The 20781-nt window shown below is 36.3% G+C and overlaps 1 protein-coding gene across 2 annotated transcripts in view; it reads right to left on the bottom strand.

Annotated features, from left to right (window-relative positions):
• CHCHD6 (coiled-coil-helix-coiled-coil-helix domain containing 6) overlaps positions 1–18661 on the bottom strand; it is a 256299-nt gene extending 237638 nt beyond the window's left edge. For both annotated transcript variants that reach the window (XR_005554026.1, XM_039321835.1), the window contains exons 1-4: positions 18469–18661; positions 15802–15889; positions 15321–15390; positions 6568–6709 (exon numbers count right to left, since the gene is read on the bottom strand). Coding sequence is in view for 1 of the 2 variants with exons in the window: in XM_039321835.1 (XP_039177769.1) it covers positions 6568–6709; positions 15321–15390; positions 15802–15889; positions 18469–18558 (390 nt within the window). In the remaining variant the exon portion in view is untranslated. The remainder of the gene's footprint in view (positions 1–6567; positions 6710–15320; positions 15391–15801; positions 15890–18468) is intronic.
• Positions 18662–20781: the final 2120 nt, after the last annotated feature.

Raw genomic sequence — 20781 nt, 5'->3', positions numbered from 1 at the left:
GTGAAAGATGGACGAAGACCAGGAAAAAATTCTTGCCATGTTGAAGGCAATATTCTTTCAGCTTGTGATAAAATGAGACCTAAAATAAAAGATCAAGATGCCAGCTTAGATGCACAAAGCCAAACTTTGACTAAAACCAAAGAACCAACAAATGCAGAAGACAACAGAAGAAGTAGAACAATTAAATACTAAGAGACAGAGGACTCAACTGACCAACAAGTACAGCTGATAGAAAATCCAGACAAGGAAGTAACAACACTGAAAATGGAAATGACTTTCTATACAAATCGAAAGAAATTTGAAAAAGAAGAACAGATTGAATTGAAGACAAATATATCAGAGCAAACATGGGGAACTGGAATAACAGGGCGACAGTTAATGAATACAAATGCGCTAGTCCTTCCAGAAAATGGCAATCAAATGGTCTCCTTTAATTCAACTAACATATATAAGAATTGAGATTTATTTGATGATTTAAAAGCGCTGATATGGAAGCCTAGTTGGCAAGGGAAGAAAGCTAGAATAAGGTTGAAAAAATTGGGGTTTTGATTCATTAGAAGGGATTTTATATTGTCAATTAGAAGTTTAAAGGGAGATAAGGGGAATTTTGGTTATTAGATTTAAAATAGCTGGAAACTAGTTGAAAATAAGGATTGGATTTGTCTAATATTGAAAAATTAGATCTAAAGGGGGAAAGAAAATTAATTATCACGAATATGTTTGACTTGTTGATTAACCCAGGCAATATATATGTTTTGATTTATTAAAGGGGATATTGTATTATTAAGTAGATAACTTAATATGGTGGGAAATAGATAACTTTTAGGAAATAGAACAAGATATTTAAATAGATAAAATGTGTATTTTGGACATCATAGTTACGAAATGAGGTAAGGGAAATCCTGGTTACCCAAGGTCTGAAAATTATGGATATCAAAGGTTAAATTGGAATATTGATAAGAAGTTAAAAATTATGTAAAAATTAATAACAGGGTATGGATTGTTTATGAAGATTGAATGTAATTAAGATATGTATAAGTTAAAAAATTATTGATAAATGTAATTATGATGTCTTTATTGAGTTAATATAATTAGAAATGTACTAGTTTGAATATGAGATAGTAAATGTTAAGGGAAAAAGAGAAGAAATATCTGATGTTGTAACCGGAGATTTGCAGTAAAGATTTTGTTATTGAATTATTGATTAACCCAGTCACCACGTTGCTTTTTAAATACTCAAATGTAAAATTGGAAAATTAATAAAATGTTATATATATAAAAAAAGAAAACTATATAATGTCTACAACCTATCATGATCCGATTCCAGACCATTATTGTGTTCAGGCAGATGACATTGTGAAACAGAGTTTAGATAATCACTATACTGATGAAATTTCATTCTAAATCCCCTAATAACCAGCAATTTTATTCAGATATCAAACAATGATAGGGCTGAAATGGTAATCCATGTGAATGGATTCTAGGAATCCAGACCTACAGACAGAAATAAAACCAATGCAGCACTATGTTATCAACTCACAACCCACTGGGCCAGCCCCCCCCCCCAAAAAAATACTGCAACAAGTATCAAAAACTAAGCTCAAGGGGAATTAATGTGGTCGTATTTCCTCTTATTTTGAAGTTTAAATAATGTTATTGCTTATACAATCAAACCATTGTTTGTTCTTTGTATAAAAATGCTGAAGAGAAGATCCCTAAAACACATATGTTTCTAGCTCATCCGAAGCAGCGGCAAAGTTGAAATTTTAAGGAGTCTTAATATAATCTAAATGCTTCTCTGACTCCCAAATCAAGCGTACTGCTCAGCCTGTTTTTCAAGCAAAGGGTCTCTTACAGAATAAGTAAATAATTATGCCCAGCAGCCAGTTAATTTTCAGTCTGTGATTTGCTCTCTGGTCTCAGAAAGCTTACAGGGTAATAAGAATGAACCATCACTTCACACAGATACTAATAATAATAAAAGTCAGTGGAATAAAACCATAAAGAACACAGATTAAATGCCAAATAGCTTTCAATGCAATCAATGTAAAATCATTTTAAAAAGAATATTGCTATTCCAGCTGAGGTGACTCTTTGGGGAAAGAGTATTAATGACGAAATTACTGTTACAGCAAGGACAAAGAGTGTCTCCAGGTGATCTTTCCAATGATACATGACATGACCTTCACCTCCCAAAGCTCAGGAAAAAGCCACAGGCTACCACTGGCATATACTTTCCCAGCGTACCATTATAAGCAAGACATTTGAAGGCCTGCTAATCTGTCCTTCACATTCTGTTTATTTTATTAGATCATCATTTATAACCTCCCTATCAGAACAGAAATCCTTCCAAATATTTTAGCAGCTCAATCACTAAGCAATTCTTCCTCGGTGACCCATTGGTCACTGAGGAGCTCAAGAAACAATGATAGATAATCCCTGTTCAATGGATTCCTTCTTCCTGTGAGGAAATGTTATTAAGGAGCCAGATAAATGAAATGGACAGGTATGGGGGGCTAAGATTCAGACTAAGAGTAAACCTAAAGGTTCCCTAGTGGGAGTCAAATGAGTCATGTAAGAAACAAAGGGAAGATAGAAGCATACCACTATCTGTTTCAGGAATGATGAGAAAGATTCCAAATTGGGAAAAGCTTTATAAGAGAACTATTTTATGTCTCCACACTAATGACAAGCCTATGAAAGAAAAAAAATGAAATTTTCTATGGCTTAGAGAAACAGAAACATGTTTGTTATTTATATTATTTCCTACTCATACAACACTCAAGGAACCTAACCATCTAAAATATGATACTGTAAGTCAATGTGTGTAAGATAGGGGTGTCAAATTGCCAGCCCGCAGGTGGATACATCATGCCAAAACCGTGCCCACCCCATTGCCTACATTGGAAAAAAAGTCACGGTATGCCATGTGATGTTGCGAGTTTGACACCCCTGGTATAAGAGCATGTAAGTCAATCTTTATAAGCCTCAGTGAAGTGTACCAGCAAAACATTAATTAAAAGGAAATGGCATGCTGAGCAGCTGTTTGTAAATACAAAAAGAATAATGTAGAAGAAATACTATCATGAATATGGCACTACCACTTCAGTGATGATGATACTGGCCCAGCATCGTTTTTTAAAAATTACCGTATTTTCCGGCGTATAAGGTGACTCGACGTATAAGATGATCCCCGACTTCGGAGACGATTTCCATGCTTAGAAAGTCGTCTTATACGCCGGAAACTACTGTAATTTCCGGCGTATAAGATGACTCGGCGTATAAGACAACCCCCGACTTTGGAGACGATTTGCATGCTTTAGTTTAGAAAGTCATCTTATACGCCGGAAAATACGGTATATGGCTTTGATAGGCAAGAGCAGACAAGGCAATAAGATCCAATCAAATTCAATCTTTTATTTGCTTGTATTTAGTGGACAGAATCTTGCTAAAGTGAAGCTATAACTACCTAACCTACTAGAGCTATTCTGAGAGATTCTAGGGTTGGCTACCCTGAACCTCTTCCCCAACCAGCTCAGGACCACACAGTCCTTTCCTGGGAAGGCTCTGAGTTGGCAAAATACTCCCCCTCTGCTGCTGCAGGTACACATTCCCATCACAGCAATGGGCATTGTGATACCCATGCCAGTATGAGTGTCCTTCAGCTGTTATAATCACCTACTCCAGCTTAGTGCCCCAGTATCTAGCCATGCTGCTTGGAAAGGATGGGAGTTGTGGCCAACCCATCTGAATAATAAAAAAATAAAAACTGTTTCATAATGTGTATCCTGAGTTGCTGTAAACCTCTGTTTGGCTTGTTTGTTTACATACCACAGTAATAAAAGAAACAGCATAGACACTGAAAACTCTATAAAAGCACTTTCCAAATCTATGAAAAGCTATTGCCACTACCTAGCCAAGCCATTAACCTAATGAATAATTGCAGAGTGTTTGAATGAGGCTTGAACAACATTAGCACTGGCTTTTCTAATAATCTATGCATCCAAGTTTCATTAATTTTAGTGTCAATTTAGTAACCATGCCCCAATACAAAGATGCATTCAGGGGCAGTGTTTAATACATCTTTAAAATGCTTTTTTCATTAAAACCTTGTTGATTTGTCTTAGGGATTCTCACATAAGAGAATTACTAAATCCATATTAATCAGACTGCATTACAGTTAATACTTTGGTTAATACAGATTATCTTAACATGCTTTCTAACAATAGAAAGTAAATAGTTTTTTTTATTTTGTGACTGCTATATTTAAAACATGTGCACTTCAAATTTTATGGGTTGCCCAAGACAATAAAGCAATTAAAGAACAGTGAAATTTAGAATTTGTACCCTGATATTAAAACATTTGGATAAAGCATGCAGGTAATCCTCGTTTAGCAACTGCCTTGGATAGTGACTACGAATACAAGAGTAATAGATAATAGTAAACAGTAGAATCATTTTTCAGCCAACATTTCTACATGTGACATCAATGCACACCCAAATGAGAGTAGCATTGGTGTTGCTGCACAAAATAATTTCATGTGAATGAGTTGGCAGCAACCAGCGATCTTTGCATCTCTTTCTCTCCCAATCAAGTGGTTAATTTAGTGACTGTCACCTAGCAACCATTTTGCCAGAACCAATTACATTGGCTAAACAAGCATTTTTCAATTCTTTTTTTATTTATATAAAATCATTCACATATAGTATATGTTCCTACAGCCTTACAATATAATACACTACTGCATTATGTACTATGTTGTACTATGTTGGAGATCTGCTATTATTTTTAAACTATACTTTTTTATTAGATAGCAAGAAAATAGCAATCTATTTGCCATGGTTCCTATACTGTATGTCATGAATTTCAGGTTCCTGCAAGAGACGCTAATCTCAGTTGAGTTTCCTCTACTATCTTTGCTACATGTTCGTAAAAGGTAATGGATAAAACATCAGGCTAAATATGAAAAAAAAATCCTGTGTTAGAATTTGACTATTTTGTGGCAGAATTAATTGGGAGCCCGGATACCTTGCCCAATGATTTCATGCTGCAAAACCACAGTTTGCTTACATATATTTAAGTCAGTTTATCCATGTATTTCAATAAAGCTTCATTAGTCTACATCATGTGTGTCAAACTTGATTGCGTCGTGATGTATCATGACTTTTTTCACCTTTGCAGAGCCGGGGTGGACGTGGCCTACACATGACACATTCGGACCGTGGGCTGCCAGTTTGACACCCCTGGTCTACATGCTTTCTATTATACTATCTGATTTTTATCAAGATGATTTATTTTATTTATTAATTCACTCTGTTGCCTATATTACTCTAAAGCAACTCTGGGTTTAGAAATCTGTCTGCAAGAAAGTATAGGTATTATACTGAAGTTCCTGAAATGAATTAGCAGCACTCACGATATTCTCAGTGGTATTTGAACTTTTTTCTCATGATTTTAAAAGAATGTTCCATAAGCAGGATCAAGCAAGGCATTCCTTGGTAGCTTAATCATAAACCGTGAATTTGGCAACATTTCATAGTATTTTTTGTATAAGAGCCTGATAATTACTTTTCACACAAGAAAAAAATTAGCACTTACATAGTGATAATAGAGTTAACAGTGCAGCTGCCACGTATGATATCTCACCCACCTTTTACCTGCCTGAGATATTACCTCTTTTTCATATGTTTAATTCATGTCTAATCACACTGGTTTGACACCTTCTGCACTGTGACCACTAGTTACAACTAGTATTTCTCATCAGATTAGACAGGTCTAGCAGAAATACGAGTTTAAATTGTTTTATCGCAGAATAACAATCAAGATAAGCTACGTGCTCTGTTTACTTTAAATATTCTATCTTAAAATATCCTTGCAATTAAACAGATTGAGCTTTATTTATTTATACAGATAACTACAAATATATCAGGACTGTGCAATACTTTATATTCAATGACAAAAAAAGTGCTTCTGAGACTATAGGGGTATGAAAACAGTAGCTCTCTAAAACTGTGAAGTAATGGCTAAGTGTTGGACCAACAATAGGAAGACTCGGGTTTTAGTCACCTGTCCATTGCAGAAGCTCACTGGGGGGCTATTGAGAAAAAAACAAGAGGAGGGAGCACTATGTTCACTACCGTGAACCGCTGGACAATAGGCAGCATATCAATCTAATAAATTAAATGAATTCCTCAAACAATGCATGCCTATTCCTGGGATCACATGGCAGATATTGAAATAGGTTAAGGGTATGAAGAAGTGAATAATAGGTGAGCTGTAGAAAGAAAGAATGGGGAGAGGAAGGAATTAAAATGTTGAACTGGATTCAGGTACAACAGCAGACTTTATATTTTTGCATTTTTGCAATGCTAAAATGAGGAGTATGTGGGGCAGGGATGCATCATAGCAAAACCATGCCCACCACATTGCCAGCAGTGGAAAAAAAGTTGCGATACATCGCGACATGTCACGTGACGTTGCGAGTTTGACACCCCTGATGTGGGGGAAAAAACCTTTGACAAATTTTATTCCAGGAAGTTGAGGAATTGGTATGTCATTGTACTTACCAAATGGGACGCTTTCTGTTTCCCCTCTTGGTCACTAATTCTCTCCTGTTGGAGGGCAGCATTCAGACTCTGGCTGACTGCCTCCTCCCTTTTTGCCAATCGAAGTAGCTCTTCTTGGACCATTGCTTGCTCCTGTTCATACCTGTAAAGAAGAAAGTAATCAGCAGCAGCTATAGGCTAAAACAGTGGTTCTCAACCTGTGGATCGGGACCCCATTTGGGGTCGAACGATCATTTCACGGGGGTCGCCAAACAAGGCTGTCCGCCATTTTTCCCCCCTTTTCTTTGGCCACGCCCCTGGCACCCGGTGATGTATAAGTGGTTAGGGGTCACCATAACATGGGGAACTGTATTATGGGGTTGCGGCATTAGAAAGGTTGAGAACCACTGAGCTAAAAGTTCTCAAATTATGAGACAGCAGTCTTACTAGATCCAAGAGCTGGTGTCAGTAGGTTATCACAGTACATTGCAGAATTAAATTTCACTGCAATGAAAAACCCAGTGCTTCTGAGACTATAGGGGTATGAAAACAGTAGGGATAGTCATAACCAGGTGTAATGTTCAATGATTTTCCAAGAAGAATAAAAGATATAAAACACTTGGACTGTGAAATATTTATATTGTTTCTTTAGCTTAAAATGAGACTTTATAATTAACAAAAACAATTTTAAAAACTGACAAATTATTTTACAGCATCATAATCCTGAAAACATTCCATCACAGTCAACATGAATATGCTCGGCCAATATTTATGTAAATTGTAAACTATAAAATATTGGTTTATAATCTAAATGCAGATATAAATATTAAGAGACCCCACTGGGTTCCATTGTCACTTTTTATACAGTTTATTTTTTTTGGTCATATATTTTGAAATTTGTCAGATTTTCTGCAAGGAATGGTATCTTACAAAATGCCCAATCCACTGATGTAATGGAATGAGGAATAAATAAACTTGTATTATGTTTTAACCAGATTACACCAGTCTTAAAATACAAAGAAAAAAGTAGGGCTTGGCTTCAGCCGTAGTTTTAGACAAGGCTGTACTCCCTGTAGTAGAGGAATTATGCGTTGGAGATTCTCTGAGATTTGTGGTTCCTACTGAAGTAGCAAGTAGAAGCTGTGGCCATGGTGCCTCTGCTCAGGTTTGACTAAGGTGGCAGCTATGGCTGGACTCCTATGACTGAATGGTCTAATTAATTACTTATGGCTTTATTGTTATGTGGTTGGACCACTGCAACATACTCTATGGGGGCCAGTCTCTGAAAACATCCTTTGAAGTTAAAACATACAGAATACAGCAATCAAAGTACTGGACCCAATTTAAAATGCTAGCCATTAACTAAAAAATCCTATACAGTAGGATTTGAATTATCTTAGATTGCTTTATACTTTATTGCAACACACATACCTTCCCCAACAGGCTATTGCTCTCCCAACAGGCTATTGCTCTCCACCCTTCTAAATATACCTTTAATACTTAGTGTTTTAATACTTGGTCCAGGCAAAAGTCTATTAATCTGTAAAGTAACATACATTCTTCTAGAGTTCTTACTTTATTTGGATGTTGTTTCAGTGTGGTTGTTCTAACTGGTACTGAGCTCCCAACAAAACTCCAAGCAGGACTCCTACCATTTGTCTGAAATGATATAGGGTTTCCTGTCCGAGCAGCGGGCTGGACTACAAGACCTCTAAGGTCCCTTCCAACTGTCTTATTCTGTTACTCTGTTACTCTATTCTAAATAAGTCACACTGCTCTCTTAAGTTATTAAGATACTAAGAGACAACCTGCTCAGAGGGGAATGGGACAACTTGCTACAACCAATTCACTGCAGCTGACTCGCCATGGCCAGCTCACCACGGCCAACTTGCTGCGGGACCACTTGCAACATCCAACTCATCGCGAGACAATTCACTGTGGGACAATTAACAATTCTATTTAATTATTTAAAATAAATTAAAATTTATTTTAATTTTTACCATTCACATTTTATTCTGTCCTTCCTTTTGCATCTTTTTTTTAATGATTCTTTTCCATCATTTGAGATTAGTGTAACTTTTGTCCCACAATGAGTTGTCCTCTGGCAAGTTGGCTGTGGCAAGTTATCCCACAGTAAGTTGGCTGTAGCAAGTTGGCCGCAGCAAATTGTCATAGACCCACTCAGAGAAGCATCTCCATATGAAATAAGGAGATATGAGCCAGAAGACAGGTCTTCACAATTCTGGTCACAATTCTATGGAATACACAACCTCCCAAGTTACATTTGGGCATTGTCCTCTGCCTTTTAAGAAGCTTCTGAAACTCTTCCTGTTAAAGTGAGCACTTGATAACCAGCATGGAATGAAAATGGCCATCTTTTATTTGTTCCTAATTTTTTCATTCCTAACTTATATATTAAACCTGCTATTAAGATACTAGTATATTGATTGGAGCTGTAAAATTGGAGTAGTATAAGATTTATGTTAATAAATACACTTTACTCTCTTTAAAGATGGATTTATTTATCAATTTCGTATCCCGCTATATCTTCACAGTTCACAGCAGCTTACAAGTTATTAAAATACAGTAGAAATATCCAGAGAATGAAACATTAAAACATAGTGTTTAATTGAATACAATAATTATAGCGCCTAATCATTTTTTTAAAATCCAAATTGTGACAATCATATTCATTAGAATGGAAAGGTTTGGTCTTTAAAAGCCTCCAGAAGGCTAAACTTAATTTCTAGACAGAGGCTGTTCCATAATATAGGTGTCACAAATGACAGGTATCAATATACTTGTGAGCAACTGTTCTACAATCTCCTAGCATATCTTTATTTTAAACTAGTAACAATGATTTATGGACACACTTGCATATTTTTGAAGTATATGTCACTCAACTTCCCTTGAAACTAATCTCTTAAGTTATTTAATAATGCCTGGTATTTCATTTTTAAATTATTCTCTGAAATAAAAAGAATTTCCCTTCATTGGAAGGTAAGGTCACAACAGGTAAAAAATCATATGAAAATATTACAATTAATTTTTCATAGCACAGTATTCACACAATCCAATAAGCCACACACTTCTATGTCAAGTTTATTATTTGCTTATTATGTTTATTTGAATTATACAGAAATAAAAATTGACTAAACTACCCATTTTGGATCTTTAGTGGCTTCAGCAGTTCCTGTTCTTTACTCTTCCTAATTTCTTTGTTTATATCTCATGTTTGGTAAATACACACATACACACAATGTAAGATAACACAATCCCTTCTCCCAGATTAAAAAAATATATTCTTTTGTTAAACCTCTTCATCAGTAGACACTTCCTGGAGATTTATATGGGATCATAGTTCCACCTTCTGAAATATCTCTGCAGTGTCTCTCCTCCTTTCAATTTTCAGAGATTTTATGAGACATAGATTTAACATTATTTCAGCCATACCATTGTTGATTGAGAGAGAAAGGTGAGCTAACAGGCATTTGCTGAGGGGGTTCAACAAGACGAAGAGGAAAAGTGCTGTATCCTGAATGAGGAAATACTGCTAACTGCAAGAGCCATTCAGGGAAACGCTAATTACCCAATATAGATGGAATATCAAGCAGTGTGATATGAGCCAGCGGTGTGCTGCAGCTGCCAAAAAGGCCAACACAGTGCTAGGCTGCATTAACAGAGGGATAGAATCAAGATCACGTGAAGTATTAATACCACTTTACAATGCCTTGGTAAGGCCACACTTGGAATACTGCATCCAGTTTTGGTCACGACAATGTAAAAAAGATGTTGAGACTCTAGAAAGAGTACAGAGAAGAGCAACAAAGATGATTAGGGGACTGGAGGCTAAAACATATAAGGAACGGTTGCTGGAATTGGGTATGTCTAGTTTAACGAAGAGAAGGACGAGGGGGGACATGATAGCAGTGTTCTAATATCTCAGGGGCTGCCACAAAGAAGAGGGAATCAAGCTATTTTCCAAAGCGCCTGAAGGCAGGACAAGAACAACAGGTGAAAACTAATCAGGAGAGAAGCAACCTAAAACTAAGGAGAAACTTCCTGACAGTGAGAACAATTAATCAGTGGAACAACCTGCCTCCAGAAGCGATAAATGCTCCAACACTGGAAGTTTTTAAGAAGAGACTGGACAGCCATTTGTCTGAAATGGTGTAGAGTTTCCTGCCTGAACAGGGGGTTGGACTAGATGACCTCCAAGGTCCCTTCCAACTTTATTATTATTATTATTATTATTATTATTATTATTATTATTATTATTAACCAGGTTCCAGGGAGTGAGCTCAGTAAGCAACCAAACAAAGAGAACTAACAAGGGTTTGTTTGAGGAGCCCCTCAGTAGACAGTGAAATGTGGGGTCCTTGGTGCTCTCTTGAGCTTGGTTGTTTTCTTGCAAACGTTTCATTACCAAACTAGGCAAAATCATCAATACTAGTAGGGACTGGGGTTTGCTTTCATTTTGTATACCAGTGACTTGCCCTATTAGATACCATATTTTGGGCTGCTGTGCTCAGTCCCAGGACCTGTTTCTGGAGCTTCAGTGGTTCTAGACTCCAACTGTTACTGATGAATGCTAGATTGGACTGTAATAAAGCTCCCCTCATCCATGACTTGTTGATCAAACATAGATATGTGTGTTCATTAGGACTTACCTTGTAAGAGCAGCAAAGAGCTCTTAATTCTTCACTCATACTCATTCTGAATACTGCTGAGCAAGTTACCCAGCAACCATGTTTTAAGTGAGTATGTCCCTTCTGGATAAGAAAGAGCAGAGGGAGCTCTTGCAGGGTCACTGTGAATAATATTCTCAGCATCTTTCTGACAAAGTTCCTCAGCTTCACTCTGAGGTGGACTCTAGCTGGGCAGAACCTTTGGAAAGACTGAGACACATCTGTGCTGACCCAATGTCCCTCCTGCAAGGTGGTATATGGTTGGGTCCAAATAGTGATTAAGGTCTCTTTGTGGGAGTAGACATACCTCCTGCCTTAAAGAAGGCAGTGGAGACACTTTCTTCTCAAGAAAGTGTCTCCCGTGGACCCAACCATATTTGACAACTTTTGTCCAGTCTCCAACCTTTCCTTTTGGAGGAAAATTGTTGAGAGGATAGTGGGCACTCAGCTGCAGAGGACTATAGATAAAGCGGATTATCTGGCCCCTTTTCAGTCTGGGAGTAGAGTACCAAGATGGCATTGGTACCACTTGTAGAGGAACTCTGGAGGACTTCGGACAGGAATGTTGCAACCATCCTGGGTCTTCTGGATTTCTCAGCAGCTTTTGATACCATTGATCATGGTATCCTTTTGAAGCAGATTCAAGGATTGGAAATGGGAGGCACTGTTTTAGAGTGGATCCCCGTTCTTCTTTTGGCCAGTTTTGGTTGGTATTTGTGGGGAGAGAGGTCAAATCCTAGGCCCCTGTAATGTTGGGTTCCTCAGAGCTTGGGTCTCTCTCCTGTCCTTTTTAACATTTACATGAAGTTGCTGGGTAAGGTCAATGCAAAATCTATATTTTATTTGACCAATGGATTACTTAGTTATCAATTAGCTTTCTAGCAATTGGTCAACTTGGGGAAGGGGAATTCTGTTTGTGATTTTTTTTTTCAGGGACTTTTTATTTTTTTAAATTAATTTTGTTGTTACTCTACATTGTTACCACACTTTTTTTTATTAAAAAGTTTTTATTTTCCATTTATTCATACAAAATACAGTTAGATTAACCATTGGTACCGCCTGCCCATTCCCCCCAGGCTGCGTCCACCCTCTCTACTCCTTCCCCACTTCCCTCCTCTTTCTCTCCTCCCCTCCTACTCTCTTCCCCTCCCCTTCTCCTCTAACCATCCTACTTCCTCCCTACTCCTTCCTCCCCTCTCATCCCTCTCACACACATGAACTCAGCATAGGGGAAATGCCCAAGCGTTTACCATATCTATATTATCATTACCCACCCACTCACCCACCTACCCACCCTCAACCCTCCCCCCCTCGCTTCCCAGAGCAGAATACAGGGTTATTATTAAGAAAGTTAACAATAATAAAAAAGAAAAAAAGAAAAAAGAAAAAAAAGAGAAAAAAAATCATACTTAACCTTTAACTCCCCTTAAATTAAATCATATAAACAAATCTCTACAACAGTTACTATAAAATTTACTCATAAAATAAATGAAAATTTATAGTCCCATATTTTTTCTGAATATAATCTATCCATCTTCTCCATACAATAATATATCTTTCTTGTGTATGATCCTTCAAATAAGCAGAAATTTTTGCCATTTCTGCAAAGTTAGAAACTTTAAATATCCATTCTTCTAAAGTAGGCAACTTCTTCCAATACGAGCCTACTAATAACCTTGCTGCAGTTAATAAATTCAACATTAAAGTAGTTTCTTTGTCATTTAAATCCACAAAGATACCCAATAGGAATAAGTGAGGGGTGAACTTTATCTTCCTTTTAAAAATCTTTTGAATGTTCCACCAAATCAGAATCCAAAAAGCCTTTACCTTTTTACAATTCCACCAAACATGAAAATATGTCGCATCCATATTACCACATCTCCAACATTTGGGTTGTAAATTTGGATACATACAAGATAATTTTTTAGGATCTAAGTGCCATCTGTAAAACATTTTATAAAATTTTTCCCTCAAATTTTGAACTTGTGTAAATCTAACATTTCTAATCCAAATTGTCTCCCATAAGTCCAATGGGATCGGATCCTGGATATTCTGAGCCCATTTAATCATACAATCTTTAACCAATTCTGTTTCAGAGTCTAATTCTATTAAAGCAGTGTAAATTCTTTTTATATGGGCCTGACTCTGATCTTTAATCTGAATAACCAGATTTCCATCTTCTAGTGTTATTCCTTCTTTTTTTATCTACAGTCCACCTGTCTACTATTTGTAAATATTGAAACCATGACTGTAGAATATTTTCTTGCCTTAATACATCTAGAGATTTTAAATGCCAATCCGAACCTGACCAAGTTAATAATTCTTTATATGAAATTTTATCAAAATTCATCCCCTTAGAAATCTCCTCAACTGCCATGTCTAGGAATCCCCCAGATAGGTATTTTATAGTTTAACCTATAATAATACTTTTTCCAAACTCGAAGTAAGGCACTCCTCAAAATATGTGATTTGAAAGCCCGGTCCACTTTCTTATTAAAAATTAAATATGCATGCCAACCATACATTAAATCCCACCCTTCAAGAACAAGAATATCCTTATTTGTTAAATTAAGCCAATCACTTATCCAAGTTAAGGTGGCTGCATCATAGTATAATTTCAAGTTAGATGCTTTAAGTCCTCCTCTTTCTCGGGCATCTTGCAAAATCTTAAACTTAACCCTTGGTTTTTTCCCAGCCCAAATGAATTTATTGATACCCTTCTGCAATTCCTCCAAATTTACATCTTTTTTTTAAAATAGGTATCATCTGAAACAAGAAAAGAAACTGTGGTAGAACATTCATTTTTACAGCTGAAATTCTCCCCAACAATGACAATTGCAGTTTTTTCCAGTCATTTAAATCCTTTTGCACTTTTACCCATAGTAATTCATAATTATTTTTATACAATTTTCCATTTGAGGCAGTTAAATATACTCCCAGATATTTAATCTTTTTCATCATCTGTAAACCTGTGGCTTTAACCAAACTTTCCTTGTCATTGGCTAACATATTCTTAGATAATATCTTAGTCTTATGGTTATTGACTTTAAAACCAGAAACTTTTCCATACTGTGTTATAAGTTCTAATAGACAATCAACCGCTCTAATCAAAACCAAATCATCCGCAAAAGCCCGTAGTTTATACTCATTTTTTCTTATCTTTATGCCCTTGATTACCGTTGATTCTCGAATCTGAATCAACAAAATCTCCAATGTCAAAACAAATAACAATGGAGATAATGGGCATCCTTGTCTTGTCCCTTTTTCAATATTAAAAGTCTCAGTCAATCCCCCATTAACAACAATTTGAGCAGATTGTTGCTGATATATAGCTTTAAGTGCATGTAAAAAATTATCCCCAAAATTCATTTTCTCTACCAGTGAGAATAAGAATTGCCAATCTAATTGATCAAAGGCTTTTTCAGCATCCAAAAATATAAAAGCCACAGGAATCTGATTGTTCTTATCCAAATACTCAATTAAGTTAATAATTTGTCTAACATTATATTTCATGTATCGCCCTGTTATGAATCCTGATTGATCACTGTGAATCAAATCCTTCATAACCTGCATTAATCTATTTGCCAAAATTTTTGTAAAAATCTTGTAATCTACATTTAATAATGATATCGGCCTATAATTCTTAGGCTCTGTAAGATCTTGATCCTCCTTCGGAATCAATGATATAAACACTCTTTTCCAAGAAGGAGGAACTTGTGCTCCCAACAAGATACTATTAAAAAGCTCCTTTAATGGCTCCAACATTTCTTCATATAAATTTTTATAATATGTCGACGTCAATCCATCTGTTTCTGGAGACTTTCCCACCTTTAACTGCTTGATAGCTAACCCAATTTCCTCCACAGTAATTAAACAATTCATCCCATTTTGCTGTTCCTCAGAAAGTTTAGGAAAATGTACTGATTGTAAATATTTATCTATATCCATTCCCTTTATTGTTACTACACTGTTAATGTTGCTGAATGTGTGCATTTTTTCATTGGTCTTGACAATAAATTTTAAAATACATTTTAAAGATAATATTAAGAGGACAAAACCTTCAAAGTGGGGACTGAAACATCATACCTCTTATACAGATCCTCCTTTGCTTCAGAAGGCTTTTGACCCAAACTTTCTGTAGTTGGTGGACAGATCCCTGAATAAATGAAAACAAATACTTATTATAGAAAAATAAATTTCCTGTTTCGTTTTTACAGGAGTTATAAAAAGAAACAAAGCCACTCAGCTAAATTACCAAGCAATCTACTGTATTTAAGAAGAAAGATGAAACAAAAAAGCAAATCTATGAAATCTAAAATATTGGGTGAATAAACTGCTTATGAATTATGAACATACTGAAACATTCCAGAGTGCCACAGGAATTATGCAGAATTCTCCCAACAAAAAGCTATTACAAAGTTTGAAAAATCTAACAAAGCATATTATTAGAGCTGAGAGGGTACCATATACTCATGTAAATAATGTTTCATCACAAAACATATCTCTAGTAGTATGGAACAGATTCATTAATTTATAAGTCATCCCTTAAACAAAAGACACACAATACCTGTGGACACCTTAGATTTCTCTTGAGATCGCTGGTCTTGTTTAGGTTGACTTTTTTCCTTCATTCTATTTACTACATCTTCAGAAAGCTAGCCCAAATAAAAATAAAAGTGGGAATGTAAGAAAGTTTACATCACACATTTTCTTAAAAGTTATGTTTTGATTAACGATAAACACAAATGTCATGATTTATAAATTACAATGGATATATTTATAAAAGTTATTAATCCAAAACCTGAAACAAATTCTGTTTTAGCATGAGCCATAAATACCAGGTAGGAGAGCAACAGTTACAGTATCACATGGTAATTACAAGAGATATAGTACTTACTCATAGTACAAAAGTACTTACAAACACATAAATAATTATTGACTGGTCAAAATGGTGATTCATATGCTTGTCTTATTAAAGCTGTTATTAATTTGTTGTGAAAGGTATATAAACAGATATAAATTGAGATATTTGCTTAGGCTTATTGGCATGTAATAGTTGCTAAGTTAGGGGTGTCCAGCCTTGGCAACTTTAAATCCTGTGGGCTTCAACTTCCAGAATTCCCCAGCCAGAGTTTAATGACTATACTAGTACCTAGGAATAAAATCCTAATTCAAGGGTTGAAACAAGGACCACTTTTTTACAACTCTCTTCCTGGTTAAGCAATGTCACCTAGGATCTGTTGTGATGCCTGCATGCTTATACCGCTTCTCAGGTGTTCTTATTTTGCTCCCACTTATGCATTTTCAAGAGAGCCTGAAAAAGTGTTCTTCTTCTAGCTCTTGAATTAGGGTGGGTCCCTCTAGGATGGGGATAATATGAAGGATTGCTTTTTTTTCACCACATGGCAATTACACTTTTTATTTTTTTTTCTGAGTTTAATTCTGTGAATTTGAATGGAGATTGGTGGGTGAATGGATGGACAGACATATGTTGGGTTTTTACAACTAAGGAATTCAAATTCTGAAATAAATGCTACATGAAAAAATGTACATTAAATTCCAGCAATTATTTCCATGGAAAAAAAAGTATCAGGAAAGAGCTTACCTTTTCCCTTAGCTTTAATTTTCGAATTTACTCTCCACCCTCAATTTTTGCACAGCAGTGAAAAAGTACACTGTGCTAGTTAGTTCTTCATTCTAAACTGATTCCTTCCAAAACTGCTTTTTCTTGAGATATTTGGCACTGGAGTTTTTAATTTTTATAGTCATGGTTTTATATTAAAAACATGTTACTAAATCTCAGGCAGTGGTTTACTTAAACTTCTATTTCTTAATTTTGCAGTGATCAGTGATTTGTTATTTATACATTCTATACTGTATACTGGAGAAGACTCCTGCGAGTCCCTTGGACTGCAAGGCGTTCAAACCAGTCAGTCCTAGAAGAGATCAACCCCGACTGCTCTTTAGAAGGCCAGATCCTGAAGTTGAAACTCAACTACTTTGGCCACCTAATGAAAAGGAAGACTCACTGGAGAAGGGCCTAATGCTGGGAAAGATTGAGGGCAATAGAAGAAAGGGACGACAGAGAATGAGATGGCTGGATAGAGTCACTGAAGCAGTAGGTATGAACTTAAATGGACTCCAGAAAATGGTAGAGGACAGGAAGACCTGGAGGAATGTTGTCCATGGGGTCGCGATGGGTCAGACACGACTTTGCAATTAACAACAACAACAATACTGTATATGCCCCATTACATTCTTTGTAAAAATATGCAATTTATTTGCAAATCCAGTTTAATGCACAAACACCCAATTTAGTTTAAGTTGTGTGGTCATAAATTGTTGGGGACACTGATCTTCCCTACTCCTAATATGCATACATTGTCTCAGAAAGTACATGATTATCCTTCCTGTGTAGAATATACATTAAAAATGTTCAGAGGCCGTATTGAACATATTTAAGATTTGTGTCTATTTGCACATTAAATGATTCAAGTCTTCTCTTTCCCAACACACAACCACATATTTTTCAGGACTTGAATTGGCTTGACCCTGCTAAAGTGTGCTAAAGATTATGTTTGCCTACCATTTTTCTTTAAAAAAAAAATAATAAACCAGAGGGTGGAAGGAATTTGGTCTTTTTCCTCTATATTTCCTCTACTATATTAGTTTCTCAATCTAATAAATGATGCTAAAGCTGGGCTCAAATCCTTCAGTAGCCTTTAGTTAAAAAGCAAAACCTTCCATCAAATCATTCAAAAAGTACTTTCCTTTGAAAAGTGGTACAAAGGTCATGAGGATTACCAAGCTCTTTCTCACATTTCAACAGAGGCAGAAAACAGGAACCTTGTTATTACCATTTGTAAAGGCAAAGACACACAAGTGTGTCCGCAAGACGCACTTCTGTCAAAACCAACAAGAATTCTATAATAAATTATTTTTACAAGGACCTTGTTAGAAACAAATGGGAGGCCAAGTCAGACCAGGGTTTGTCAACCTTGTTAGCTTTAAAACTTCAACTCCCAGAATTCCCAAGCCAATGGATAGCAATGGACAGCATGCTGGCTGGGGAGTTTGAAGTCCACACCTCTTAAAACCGCCAAAGGTTGAGAAATACAAGGTTGAATTGACCCTTACAATTCAAACCCTGCCGCTCAGCACCCACACGCCTCCCCTCTGACGCCGTCCACCCACTCCGCCCTCTGCATCTTCCCATGGGTGAACCTCCACTCACCCTGATGCCCTGCAACACCCGAACTTGCTCGTGCTCATCCAGCTCGAAGGAGACCTTCCTGCTGCCCTGGGTGCTCCCGCTACCCCCCATAGCAGCACCCGGGAAAAAAAGAAAACTCGGAGAAGAGTTCAAAATCGAGAGAGATACCCTGACAGCACGTTTCGCTCCACCCTCCTTATAAACTCGCTCCTGGTTGGCGAACGAGGAGAAAGTCTCCAATAGCGCTACGCGATCTTGGAGGCCGCCGTGAAGCATGCTGGAAGTTGTAGTCTTCCTTCTCCACATTCACCTCTAGAGATGCTGCTGCTAAGCTAAATGTGATAAAATAACCCACAAGCGGAACCGGCTTAAAGTTACGTTTGTCTCAGCGACTGGACGGGAGATGAGATGCCTCCGGAATTTAGGCTTTTTTCAGATGACGGAGGACACGTCTGTCTCAAGGTGGAGGTATCTGCCGCTGCAGATCTTAATTGCTTTTCAGCAAGACTAGACTTGCTTGTGAAGCTATTTCTGCGTACTGTTTCATTTAAACCTATCAGAACCAAGTAGTTGCTATCCATTAGCGCTGTATAGTTTGCAAATCCTGTGTAAATTTACATGTCACCAGTAGAGGGATAGGAAACCAGCCAGCCTGCTTTTTCTTTTTCAAATATAAATAATGTGATCATTGAGTTTCTATTTTTTATTTTAACCTATGTTCCAATATTACCTGAATGAATTTTTTTTATTTATTAACTCTGTAAGGTAAGGTCATTTGATAAGATTGTGACTAATTATTCACTTAATTCTAAAATGGGCTGTCAACTATTGAAACAAACATAATGGTTGATTTTGTTCTGTAACTGATAAAATCCGGTTGGAGATTTTCCATTTAAAAGCTTTCCATCTGTGATGAAAGTACATCCTTTCTTGCTTCTATTGCAATACACAATAAAGCTTCATTTTTTCTAATTAAAATGGATCCATCAAATTTGGCAATTAAAAATAGATAAAAACATTGTCTTAAAAAGTTGAAGGAGGAACATTTGCACCTATTCCAACAGAAAATAATAATTATATTTGGAATACTGGTACAATGTGTGGCAACTAGAATGCTTAGGAAGTCATACTGAATATAAATGCCTTTTATTTGATTCTGTTGTTCTAATAGTACCTCAAAATGGAATAAAAAATGAAATTTTAAAATTCAGGGCACATTCAAAGCACAAACATTTAGTTGTTGTGTTATAATGAAAGCTGACTGCCTCCAATGCAAAATAATAGAATATTTGTTATCTGTTTGAGTACATGAAGCAGCTAATTATAGGTTTAGGAAGACTTTATTTCTTAATCTGTAAAGGGACTTCGTCTTGTATCACCATAGCAACCAATATAAGGAAAATTTCCAATGTTTATTAAACATGAAAAGTATGATTAAGTTCAATTATTCAAATTCAAAATCAAAGGGCTAACTATTGCCTACAGCAGTGTGTGCGTGTGTATGCAAAATAATCAATTTCATAATTAGAGTGGTTTTCCTTCCTCCACAAACAGGTGTTTTTAAATGTACATTAAAAAAATAAATTCCAATCATTCTGGTCCAAAATGAATGGCAAGGGTAGTTCTTCAATATTACAATTCTGCAAGCTACACTAAGTGCTGGTTACCACTTATAAAGCCCCACACAGCATAGGACTGGATTATTATTGGGCCAAGGGTAACTGTCTGTCCCATAACTCCAATAGGAAGGGAATCATGTCATCTTACCAGACTAATAAGGCATGTCTTTTCCATGATGGTGCCTGCTCTCTGAAAATATACCACCCCTGCCCTAACCATATTTATGTTATTTTCTTTTAAAGGACTTATTTAGCTACCTATCTCATACAATGATTTGAGGCAGCTCACAACAACTCTAATAATAATAATAATAATAATAATAATAATAATAATAATAATAATAATAATAATAATAATAATATGATGATGATGATGATGATGACGACGACTGGATAATCAAGTGCCTAGAAATAACAGGAGTCAGTAGAAACATCAGAAAATGTAAGCAAAGATCGATGGCACAATAAAAGACACAGTTGCAGATCAATGGTGAGAGGCTGGGAGAGGTTAATATCAAGAGAGGAATATTTCAAGGAGATTCATTATCACCATTACTATTTGTTATTGCACTGTTTCCTCTGTCAACAATACTGAATAACTCAGGACATGGCGATCAAACATCAAAAACATCTGCCAGACTATCCCACCTCCTTTATATGGATGATCTGAAGCTGTATGGAAAAACATCATCTGAAATAGAATCGCTGCTCAACA

This window comes from Crotalus tigris, unplaced genomic scaffold (genome assembly GCF_016545835.1).
Source record: "Crotalus tigris isolate CLP2741 ecotype Arizona unplaced genomic scaffold, ASM1654583v1 scf7180000023829.5930981, whole genome shotgun sequence".
Classification (NCBI taxonomy): domain Eukaryota; kingdom Metazoa; phylum Chordata; class Lepidosauria; order Squamata; family Viperidae; genus Crotalus; species Crotalus tigris.
The sequence above is the reverse complement of the archived record's forward strand: the minus strand, read 5'-3'. Positions and strand labels throughout refer to the sequence as shown.